Source organism: Anolis carolinensis, chromosome 2, assembly GCF_035594765.1.
Source record: "Anolis carolinensis isolate JA03-04 chromosome 2, rAnoCar3.1.pri, whole genome shotgun sequence".
NCBI lineage: Eukaryota > Metazoa > Chordata > Lepidosauria > Squamata > Dactyloidae > Anolis > Anolis carolinensis.
This window is the reverse complement of record NC_085842.1, coordinates 220589252-220602212: the sequence shown is the minus strand read 5'-3', so window position 1 is coordinate 220602212 and position 12961 is coordinate 220589252. Positions and strand designations below refer to the sequence as shown.

Below are 12961 nucleotides of genomic sequence, written 5' to 3'. Positions count from 1 at the left end.
TGTGGGCCAGATGTGGCTCTCCAAGAACATTTACCCACACCCACCCTAAACTTTAGACTTAAGGTTGCCCTAAGTCTGAAATGACTTGAAGGCGCACAACAACAATCCTAACTGACTATTTCATCAGCTAAAAGAAGGCCCACACTTCCCACTGAAATACTGGTAAGTTTGTGTTGGCTGAAATTGTTCAATTTCAAATATTGTGGGGTTGTTTTTTTTTAAAAAAAAAATGCACTACAAAGAAGATAGGCGCAGTGTGCATAAGAATTCACTCATGATTTTTTTTTTCAAATTATAGTTTATCCCCCCAACAGTCTGAGGCACCGTGGACTGGGCCTCGGCATAAAAAGGTTGAGGACGCCTTGTAAATGTTTATAAATATACAAAATAAACCTTTTCAGGATGGAATTCCCTCTGCCTCTCCCGCCAGCGTTGCCATTCAAGGTAAAAACATGTCTTATGATTTTTTTAAAAATGCAGACAAATACACTGACAGCCATCCATCCCCAAATTATTCTGTCTGACTCACAAGAAAGCAGCCAAGGGATTAAAAATTAATTCTCAATGGGATAGAACCATACACACACACACTTTTGAAAATTCTTTATTCATTTTCTTTTGCCTTAAAAAAATTATCAGTGCAACAATTCAGAACTTCCACTCCTCGTCCACCAAACACTGAGCAATAGTTAATCTTAGTTAGGAAATACTGAGTTCTGAAGCCAGTGAGTTATCATTTTGCTATTTATTTCCTTCTGTCAAACTCTGAAAAAGTCCTCTGTATAAATTAAACAAATGAAAAAAATGTTATTCTCAATCCTAGGTCATCATTACAGCCAACAGAATCATAATAATGCATCTAAAATGTGTGTCCACAATATATCAAGGTATACATTTGGGAGGGTGGGAGGGGAAACACAAGAAAAAATATGACATTCTAGACTTGTTAAAAAGGATAATGGTCCCATATATTTATTAACAGGTTAGCAAAAAACAAAACAAAACAAATCCAATGGATTACAATATTTACATGTTATTTGAAAAATAAAGTAGTGATAAAAGCATGTCACAATCATTTATTTCATTTTTTGTCATCTATTTCTTTCTTTTTTTTTCATCTTTTTCATTTTTGGTAACCATTACAAACACCCAATCCAGGTATGGAACTGTTTAAATACATTTGAAACTAGGCCAATTTAAAAGAAAACATTCAGACACAAAATGTGTATTTATACTTGTCCTTTCAATGTGTTTTCCACACGACTGTCCCTCCCTCCAAATAAAAAAAGGTCCCTACCCCCCACAAAATATGAATCCTCAAAATCAAAACACCATGCTTTTCAAGTAGCACTTATTTCACAAATGCAACAGTATTATTTTTCATTTTTTTGTTTCCTTTCCCACTCCATCTTCGTTTGCCATCAATTTGAGGAGAAGTTCTGTTGGCTCTCGACTTCTCAACCAGCTTCCTCTCGTGCCCACCCTTCCCACCCCAACCCTCCAAGTTAAAAAAAGGCGCCAAACCAAAAAAGAAATGAAAATGAAGAACAACCCAAAGAGACACATGCATTTCTAAACTAAGTTTCAGTCAAATACTTTCTACTTTTTGGAAAGAAACCCCTTTGTTCACAGCCAGACCATTTCCCCCATGGGTCCCGACCTTCTGATTCATGTTCACGCAAAATGCCCGGAGACTTTTAGCATGAAATCAGGAACACCGGTCTCAAAACCCCATGGATGTAGTAGATTCCTATTTATGCTTCGCTGTTTCCCATCATGCGAAGAGCTAACGGGAGCATGTTCATGAAATTCACAAAGAGTCGACCATCTACCTCCAAATAGTACAGAACCTGATCAGCTCAAGCTTTCAAAATTACGCTTTCAGAATTTCGGAAATGTTGGGAATTTCAGAGCCATCAGCTCCCTCCCTTTCTCCCTCCCATCGCACCAAAATAAGACGCACCACATACGAAGAAAAGGCAACCATTCGTAAGAACGAAAATAAAAACCAGTGAGAGATGTTGAAATCTGACGAGCAACAGAATGGTTACGAGGAGCCATTTGGCCCACAACCTGCATAGCTGTGCTGTAAGTTTGGTTCTTTAGTATTAATGGGGGTTTTCTCTTTCTTTTTTTCTCTTTTCTTTTTTTTTAAAGTCACTTCTTTGCTATTTTCACATGTTTGAAACTAACAGGGATGGGGAGAGAATAAAAAACCCATTATATTCACAAAAACTAATCCCCCTTCCCAGCGTCATCTCCTGGGTGGGTAGAGGGCCAGGGCGGAGAGTAACAATACTTTACGTGAAAAAACAAACCAACAACCCGAAACTTAATTGTGCTGTGTTTGTAACCCCTTAGGCTGAGCAGACGGAGACATGGGGCAAAACAAGAACGGCACATAGTCAGTCACATGAGTCTTTAAAAGAAACACAACAACACACACGCACCCTAAAATCATAGCTGAACGCTAACAAACAGCTTACCTGGAATAAAAGATGACAAGCCACGGACAGGTATCTAGGAATTCTCTTTCTCTCTCTTTCTCTCTTTCTTTTTTGTATTTTTTTACTAAAATAATTAAAAAAATCACAGTATTTTAAGAAATAAAACCCCCACAGGGATTTTTGAGCACAATTTTGTTTTCCTTTTGTTTTAAAACTTTGTGGTTTTTCTTCCATTCACCATCTTGCTCAGCAGTCTTGTCTCTACATTTAACCACAACAACAACAGGTAGTACTGACAAATGCAGAGATTTGTATTTTTTTAATATTTCCCTTGGTTAATTCTGAGGTACTAGGAAACAGGTGACTGTTTTAAGCAAAAAGCAGTTTTTTTGTTTTGTTTTCTTCTTCTTCTAAAGCGAGTCAGTCAGTCAGTCAGTCTGGAAAAGCATATGTATATTAAAATTAGAAAAAAGCGCCCAAAGTTGTGCGCTGAAAATTGTCCCCTGCACTCTTCCATCCTTGTGACGCTTCCATCCTTGAAATGATCCAAAGTGTCCATGGCAAAGCACAACGGTGTAACGCAAAGAGCATTGGCGAGTTTGCTCTTCAAGTCCAAATGAACGGAAACGTCCCACTGTCAAGATCCAGAAGAGTTGCAGAGATGTCATGGAGCCACATCATTTTGTTGTCCTCAATTAAATAAATTTAATATATGTACACACACGCAAAAACACACACACGCGCACACACACACACGCACACACAGGTACCAGTGCTTTGAAAATAGATCATTCAGTCCTAAAAGCAGCTTTGATTCTTCCTTGTCCCCCTCCCCACCCCATCCCATCCATCACTGTTCAAGTAGGTTGTCTGAAATCACACCAGGTGCTCATTCACTTTTGGCCTCTGTATTCTCTTGGAGTGATTTATCAGCAGCAGCAACAATACAGACGGCAGGTTCATTCTTGTGGGAAAAGTCCACCACTATTGACATGCTGCTTTCCATCTCTTCTGCCAACGGTACCTTCACATTCTCTTCTGGGTTCTCTTTTGACTGGCTGTCTTCACTAATCACCTGATTGATTTCATTCACAGCCCTAGGAACCCGGAAAGGAGAAGAAAGAAGGGGAAAAAAATCCCGACATGTGAGTACATGCTAAACCATATTTGAAAAACACTTCCCTACTAGGTAAAGACAAAGTTATTAACAAATTCCAGAGTGGTTAGGAACATTTGGCTGTTTCACCAGACACAAAGTAGAGTCAGTAGTTATTCTGATATTTTTGTTGGCCAGCATTCACTGTGCCACATCTTTCAAATCATACATAATAATAATGATAATAATAATAATAATAATAATAATAATAATAATAATAATAATTATTATTATTATTATATTTTTGTACCCAGCCTCCATCTCTCCGAAGGGACGCGGGGCGGCTTACATGTGTACCATGTGTGTACATAGAAGTGCATAAACAACAACAGAAAAACAGAAAATAACATTATAACAAAAATAAATCAACCATCAATCAACCCATGAAGTTGACATAACTGTCAATTCCTAGGCTTAGGTGGGCAAGCTAGTGGAAATCAGTTTTGAAGGAAAGGCTAACGGGTAAAGTGCATAATCAAACAACAGAGATTTGGGGGTAAAGAACAATGTAGAGTGGAGCATTATGTCTTTGAATAGAGAATAATAGTAAAGTGCAAGAATGAGATTTCATGTCCTAGTGGGGGTCGAGTAATCTGGGGAATTGTCTAATCGAAGACACAGTGGAACATCCACATTTTTTTAGATATTTAGATCTACTTGTGGGAGGAATGGATTTGATTTTTTGTAGATTTGACTATTCAAGGATTTGATGAAAATGTTCTTTTTTAAAATCTCTTAGGTCTTCTATGGATTGCCAAAAGTTGAACATAGTCATGCTGGAGGACCTAGAAATTCCTAGATACAACATCTTTCTAGGAATCTTTAGGTCTGGCCTCTTCAACCTGTGGCCCCCAGGTGTTTGTGCCTCCAACTCTCAGAAGCCCTAGCCAGTTTGTTCAGTGGTTGGGTATACTGGGAGCTGAAGTCCAAAACCCCTGGAGGGCTACAGGTTGAAGAGACCTGCTTTAGGTCCTCCAGTACAATATGGCAGAAATTGACCATAAAGGCATGGTGGTGAAATTAAATATTTCTAAAGAAGTGTTCTCTCCAATTTTTTAAAAAAGAAATGTTATTATTTGTAGTTGCTCCTAATCTGGTGAATGTGGAGGGATGACTATATACCAAAAGGGCAAGAACTCCAAAACATAAAATAGAAAAAAGAGACAATATCAAGCCATATACTCAAGCAGTATCAAAGTACTATGAAGACTCCAAATGAATCCAGCATCCAATAAACTGGATTCAATTCACATAAGTGTAATTCACTCCCAACTCATAAAGCACAAGATGAAGAGGTTCAGCTATTCAAAGATATCAAGCAGATCATACTGATCTGAGAAATGACAAATCATTGAATTGGAATTCCTAAGCAAGTTTTGATAATGCACAAATCTTAACAGATTCAAACTCATTTCAAAGTCACTATAGGAAGTATTGAGGGAATGAAGTTAGTAGCACAAACTTCAGTAGACCAAGTCTACAAATCTCTAAGTCTACACATTTGAAGAAACCACAGTGAAACCCAATTTATAGAGCAGCCACCAATAATTTGGTAGAAGGGGTTCACCTCTGATATTGTTTCCTTCACAAAAAACATAAGTAGTAAGAACTTTCCTGGAATTGTTACTAGCAAGTAGTTCTTAGGGCTACTTACATGCCATGCCTCAGTACATGCCTTTCCCATTCGGAGCCCTCTGCAAACGTCCGGCCACAAAATTCACATGCAAACCTTTTTTCTGGTGGACCATTCTCTGAGAACCCCATGGACTCTAGAAGGAAAAAAAAACATACGGAAGCCTTGAGTAAGATTTCTAATATTTATCTTAAGAATGAAGAAGAAAGTGGAATTTTCTTATGAAGTCCAACAAAGTAAACACATGTGGAGCTTGTTTCCAAAAGGCACCTAATCCATCTAAACAAATTTTACAGGAATCTGAAAAAAAGTGCTCAGGATACGCATTCTTTTGCTATAAAATGCAATTTTCCAAGCTCTGTACCAAGGTGATTTGAAACATTTTGATAGTTTTGATCTGCACATAATATTTTACTTCTAATCAACAATGAATAGTCACCTAGAACTCATTTTTCAATTGTTTTGGTACGTTTTGGAAACAAACTCCACACATGTCAGCTTTCAAAGGAATATGAGTTGGGATGTCTGCATAACTGCATATAAACTGGATTAGTTAATAGCAATACTGTAAACCATGGATAAGAAATGTCTAGTAATGGGCAAGCTACATCTGGCTCACCAAGCCTTGAGCGAGGCCCCTCTTTGAGAAGAAAGAGTGATTGTGTAGAAACCTCAATGATTCCTTGAGGCTACGGTAAGATGGCTTTGCACTTCTTTTGCTTTTTCCATTGTGGAAGGCAATGGGAAACAAAGCCAACCTCAAGCTTAGACAGCACACTCAGGTGGCAAAAGACCCTGCTCCAGCCTTCTTTCGATCCTTAAAAGGAGGAGGAAGACTGGCACCAGAAGGAGGTATTACTACCATCCTCTCCTTCGTCTCTTCTTGGGTGAAGAATCCCAGATGATATTGAGAGAAGGGAAGACCCCTTGATGTCATCCAGCCCCCTCAAGAAGTATCCTACAGCCCTGAGGAGCTATCCAAATCCCTAACCTTCCTTCAGATCAATATTTAAGGATGTATTCAAATTCAGAAGAGATGATGTAGCCTAAGTATTGTAAAGGTACTATATCCTGTCTCACACCAGACATTAAGTAAGGACAGATTTGGTTAGTACTCAGAGGGCAGACCACCAAGGAATACCAGGATAATTTTCACATGAAGGCAATGGCAAACTACCTCTAAGTACTCTTTGCCCAAGAAAAATGTGTGAAATTCATGTGAGCCCCATAAATCAACAGGTGACTTGAAGGCACATGTGTGCATGTGTACACACACAAACAGAAAAATGGGTATTGAGCAGTTCCTGTTAACCACATGTGAAAAAGCAATTTCCATTCCCAAAGAAACATGAGAAATAATATGAGGTTAAAATTTCATTTCACAAACACATCCTTTTAGGGTAATTACAGTCCCATCTTTCCAAACATACATGGTTTATCATGAATGTTGTATTCTCCATTGCATTTCTATTCTTATTTTAAAACTATCCGTCTTGATAAATTTGAAAACAATTCTAGGTGCAAGGGCACAATTTCAGAACAAGAAACTCTGGGAATTATAGTAATATTAAGAAGACTAAAAAACCCTTAGGACATGAAGAATGGGTTTGGACATTGCAAGGTTGCAGAGAAAACAGGAAATAAAAGCATTTGGCACTTCCGGCTGTTTTATAACTCTAAGCCATAGAAAATTACCCGATGGCTTATCCGAGATTGGGCCCGCCCCTTTATCTCGGATAACCGGAACTCTACTGTAATTACAACTGGCTACAACAATATAAGTGAAGACAATAGTCTAGTGGAGTGATGACAAACCTTTGGGAGACTGAATGCGCAAACCGAGGGGGGGGGGGAGCTTGGAGGTGGAAGTGGGGGAGGGGGAGAACCTGGGGAATGGGCAAGCAAGTGAGCGGGTGGGGGAAGGCTGGACGAGCGAGCAGGGGCGTAGGAGCAAGGGACTGGGCGACGACATACATGCCAGGAGAGAAGGTGCTGCATGCCTCTTCTGGTATGTGTGCCATAGGTTTGCCACCACTGGTCTAGTGACTTCTGGAAGGCAATCTAGAAGAGAGGAGTAGATGCTGGCATGTCTTTTTGCATTGAGTGCTGGGACTTTGTAGTGTGCTCTAGATTAATCAAAACGAGCAGGAATTGTGCCACTAGCTTTAATCAAAATGCGGCTTGCTGCCAGTTTTCCTGAACACATAAGTTCCACCTTCAATGCAACGTGTTCCTGGTACAGGATGAAACCCAACAAAGCATTTCATTAATCTCTGCACACTGGGAAAGATCCGAACAAAGTTGAAATTTCTTTAAATGTTCTGTTGGTTTTGGGTGGGAAAGAGCTGGTCCATCTGCTTAAATCAATGGGAGTGGATTGTGCTCAGGATGGATTGTGCGCTATCGAGTCATTAATTGGGTCCCCTCAACACCTTGAAGTCGCAGTAGACATCCTACACGGGAAAAACGCAGGTCCTGCATGAACAAGAGACCCGGCCACAAACAAAAGATGAAATGTTTTCTCACAAAATTACGATGAACGCCACACAGGCCATTAAAAATAATTGCTTGGACTCTCTTGCTTGATTCTTTTCACTGAAAATGAGACGGTGCCATCTGCTCCAAGCATTAATTCTTTAGTGGGGATTATCTTGAGCAAGAAAACAACAGAATGCCAATGCCTTTGCCTTCCCAGAGTCCTCTCAAAGTACATAATGAAAGAAATGGGGAATTTTGCTTCATTTACTGCTGATCTCCGCTTACCTCATTTCCATGTTTTATTATAATGTACACAGCTCATGAGCCAACTTAAGCTTCTAACAATATCTCTTTCTCTCTTGTGCGCACACACAAAAACATACACACTGTGCCTGACTTTCTTTCTTTGGGCAGTTTCACTGCTGGAAAGAGATACCAGCACTTTCTCCCCCAAAGCCCTTTCCCATGTCTTGATTGTCAAAATTATCTATCGGGGATTGCACGTTACTACAAAGAGATTTTTGTTCTCTTGATGCTAAAAGTGCCTTTCATAAAATGCTGATCTTCATTCACTTAAGTATGTCACAGTTTGCTCCAAAAGCAGAATAAATTTGCCACAGGACAGAAAGGGAAAAGGTGGTGGTGCTCAAAAAACAAGTCCTGTTTTATTGAAAATCCCAAATTTTGCTGTTACAAATTAATTTATTCAGAGTGGGCACTTACTCCTACTTTTATTTCAATCAGCATGTTTTATGTAATTTGCATACTATTCCCTGGTCCTACCATCTTCTCCCGGGTAGGGAGTTTTATTTGGAAAGATTGGGGAAGGGGCAGGAGAAGCTATTGGGAAAAAATAATAAGGGAAAATAGTTTGGCAAGAGTTGATAGGTAGGTTTATGAAGAGCAGATCTCTTAATATCTATTCACCATGATGGCTAAGAATGAATAGTTTTATGTTCTGTTTTCTGAATTCCAAATGCAAGGAACAGATTAAAAGATTTTTGAATTAAATGATAAAACCAAAAAAAAAAAAGACTACTCTACAGAGGACAATAGGAAACCCAGAATACAGGCAGTCCCCAAGTTACAAACAAGATAGGTTCTGTAAGTTGTTCAGAAGATTTCACCTCACTTTCTGTCCCAATGAGAACTAGATTTTATATCCGCAGCCTACATTTTACTGAATCTTTTAAATCAGTAGGAGTTTTATATGATGTTTTCTGTATATGTGTTTATGTAAATTTACATCGTGATTGTTTTATATGCTCATGTATTTTGTTGTATTTTGTTGCACTTCCAAGTGCTTTTGTAAGCCGCCCTGAGTCCCTTTTGGGAGATGCTGGCAGGAACTAAATAAAGTTGTTTATTATTATTATTATTATTATTATTATTATTATTATTATTATTATTTACTACTACAACTACTACTATTATTGACAGAAAGACGTAGTATGACACAGAAAATGAGATACAGTAGAGTCTCACTTATCCAACACTCGCTTATCCAACTTTCTGGATTTTCCAACGCATTTTTGTAGTCAACGTTTTCAATACATAGTGATATTTTGGTGCTAAATTCGTATATACAGTAATTACTACTTAGCATTACTGCATATTAAACTACTTTTTCTGTCAAATTTGTTGTAGAACATGATGTTTTGGTGCTTAATTTGTAAAATCATAACCTAATTTGATGTTTAATAGGCTTTTCCTTAATCCTTCCTTATTATCCAACATATTCACTTATCCTATATGCTGGATTTCATATCACAAAATCACAAGGCAAACACTTCTGAAGTGTTTAGGACTGTGTGATGTATTACTTTATTATTATTATTATTATTATTATTATTATTATTATTATTACTACTACTACTACTACTACTACTATTTTTTAAAAAATGGCTTGTTGTGGAAACAATGACTGGTGAGAAAACTTCAGTGGAGACACCTTTTTCCCATGATAACTCTTTCAGAAAGGACTTTACTTTCCTAGGGACAGATTCAGAGAACACTGAACCCATCTGATGACGGATCTGGACCACACTTGGCACACAAATTCAACATGGCCAACTGGGAATACTGGTGGACTTTGGGGGTGATGGACCTTTAATTCTGGGAGTTATAGTTCACCTGTATTCAATGAGCCCTCTGAACCCCACCAATGACAGATCTGGACTAAACTTGGCACACATACTCAACACTGCCAATTTTGCATACTGGTGGATTTTGGGGGTGATTGACCTTGAAATCTGGGGGTTGTAATTCATCCATATCCAGAGAGCCCTGAACCCAGACGACAACGTATCTGGACCAAACTTAGCACTCACACCCAAAATGGCCAACTGTGCATGCAGGCCTGGTTTAGGGAGGATTGACTGGATTCTGGAAATTGCAGTTCACCCACATCATTATGTATTTTCCTAGGGGATCATTCATAAACAACGAAATCAAAGACTGGCCTTTTTCTATTAAATCGTGTTACTAATTAACTAAATGATATTACTTAATACCCCCCAAAAAACAATGTCTTTTTCAAATAACCCAGGCTCTGCTGGGTACCCAAGCTAGTAAATTAAATTAAGTAAATTAAATAGAAGGAACTGAAAGATCCTGTGTAAGATAGGCAGAATTAAGGCAAGGGGGACTAAGATGGATATAGATCCAGCCACAACATCACCATAATGAAATCCTGATGACGGCACACGGAATATTTCAAAAGTGGTACCCAGTTATGGAATCCCTTCCCAAAAGATGCTTGCCTAGCACTTATTATCCAGGGCAAAGATTTTAATTTTTCTCCCCTAGGTTATCAAATAAATGTTAATATGTTGATGATTTTAGCTTATTATTTGTGTTTTACCTTGTTTCCATTAATTAACTGAAAATTTTAAATATCACACCCCGAACTCCCAATCTCATGGCAGTTAAAGTGGAATCATCATGCTACAATTCTGTAGTGTAAATTGGTTCCTGGTTCCATCTCAGATCTGAAGTAATAGATATTCTGCCTGTGCTAGCCAAAATGGTTATTGATTAGGGATTATGAGAACTGTAATTAAACAGTTCTCCAAAGGGCAACAGACTAGGGAATACTGATCTAACTGAAAATGGACCCAGCTTCTCTTGCATACCTTATGTGTTATGCAGTTGATTTCAATGTAGAGCTATTTATAAGCCCAGCACACCATGTGGTCATTATTCCCTACTGCAACATCGCTGTTATTCTAGATTTGCTAGCTCATTTGATCTTTCATCTTTATAGCTTCATATTGGCTTAAATGTGCTAAAATTAATTTCAGAAGGGCTTGGGAACACATACACACACATGCATTGTTTTCATTGGCAACTATTTCATATGATCCAGTTGTTTCTCTGTTATCTGGTAACTAGAGACAGAACGACTAGACTGCATTGCTTGATGCGTTCCCCCCAAATATGGTGAGGTTTTGTAAAAAGGGAGGATGGAGAATCAGCTGGGTGCAGAATTCTGCTAAGCATTACAGACAAAGCAGTCATACTGACCTCTCTCATCGGTCTTGGGGCTCATCTCTTCTTCCTTTTCTTCCTCATCACTGCTGGAACTTTCCTCTTTCCCTTTCAATTGTTCCAACTGATCTAAGTTAACCCGTCCAACCAGTTCAAAATTGCGACTCACCTGCAGAGAAGAAAAAGAAGAAAAAGATGTCCAGCTCATTCCCTGATATCTCCCATTGTATGCCTGGTACCCTTCCATTTCCCATTCAGCAATATTCTATGCAACCCAGCCTCTCAAATTCTGCAAGAACAATTATCCCCATGTCAACAAAGACATGGTTCAAGACTCTGGAAGTGATAAAAAAGATCCAACAATAGCAGATGAATTCTAAGGCCAGTGGCTTAGAGCATGAAAATGATATGGAAGAGTGCTACCAAAAGTAGCGAAAAAGGGTGAGCTAGAAGGGTATTGGAATTGACTTTTCTGTTGAAAAGAGCAGGAAGGAACAACGTGTTCTGAAATTTAATTTCCAGCACAAGTAATGCCCATAGGTGCCATATCTATCTATATAATAAAAATGTATGTATGTAAGTGGCTGATTTTCTATTGGCTTCCACTTCCAGAGAGCCCTGTAACCCCCACTGTCGACAGATCTGGACCAAACCTGGCACACAAACCCAACATAGCCAGCTTTAAATTATGGTAGAGTTTGGGGGGAACCGACCTTAAATTTTGGGAGTTATAGTTCACCCACATCTTGAGAGCACTGGGAACCTAACAATGGATCTTGACCAAACAGCATGTATACCCAATATGGCCAACTTTCAATACTTACAACATTTGGGGGTAACAGACCCAAAATGATGGGAGTTGTATTTCAACATTTTCTAATGGGACTATTCATAAAACCCAAAAACAAACAAGTCCCATTATATACAATGACATAGCAAAAATGGTGTCCCTTATATAAAATGGCAAAAATCAAGCTTTGCTTTCTGATATTTGTAAAAAATATTTTCCAGCCGCAGATAGTTGAATCTATGAATGCAGAATCTGTGGATATGATGGGCCGATTGGACTTCCTTACAAATATGCGGGAATATTCTAATTAGGATGTGGAAGTCACATTCTTTCACTCTATCTGTGGCTGTGTTGAATTTTAGAGTGACAAATCAGGTGCCGGTGAATATTGGTGGAAGGCACTTACTTTATGCTCATCTCGGAGGTGGGCGTCCAGCTCATCTGTGTGCTTGGTCTCATAGTAGCAGAGTTGGCATTTGTAAGGTCTCAGCTCATTGTGCTTCTCTATGTGCTGCTGTAGGCTCTCATCACTGGAGCAGGTGAATGTGCACTTGTCACAGCGGAAAACAACTCCCTGCAGGTATTTGGACAGCTTGGAACGGCACACTTCTATGGGAACCACTCGCTCTTCTGTTTAGGGGGAAATCAAAGCTTCATTAAGGGGTAAAGACTTTCTGTATACATTTCACATTTCAATATTAATGTCAAAAATATGTAGTATGATTTTACATAGGATTTGTGCCACATTAGAACGGTAAAGACAAATATCACTTAAGTAAAGACACATTAAATATTAAATAACTAAAAGAATAAAATACTGTGTAAACACTAAACTAATCTGGGAATCTGCTACTGCAACACGTCCAATGAAATGGTTTAAAACCAGTATTCATTTTTCTGGAATACTGAGACACCTATACACAGTCACTTCAACTTTTTTTCCACTGTCTTGCCAATATTTATTTCAA

At 38.6% G+C, this 12961-nt stretch overlaps 1 protein-coding gene across 6 annotated transcripts in view; it reads right to left on the bottom strand.

Moving 5' to 3' along the window:
• Positions 1 to 588: 588 nt before the first annotated feature.
• znf462 (zinc finger protein 462) overlaps positions 589 to 12961 on the bottom strand; it is a 173793-nt gene continuing 161420 nt past the window's right edge. For all 6 annotated transcript variants that reach the window (XM_062971811.1, XM_008115287.3, XM_008115293.3 and 3 more), the window contains 4 exons: positions 12400 to 12623; positions 11240 to 11372; positions 5258 to 5372; positions 589 to 3544 (listed from right to left, as the gene is read on the bottom strand). In XM_062971811.1, coding sequence (XP_062827881.1) covers positions 3337 to 3544; positions 5258 to 5372; positions 11240 to 11372; positions 12400 to 12623 — 680 coding nt within the window. In that variant the 3' untranslated portion in view covers positions 589 to 3336. The remainder of the gene's footprint in view (positions 3545 to 5257; positions 5373 to 11239; positions 11373 to 12399; positions 12624 to 12961) is intronic.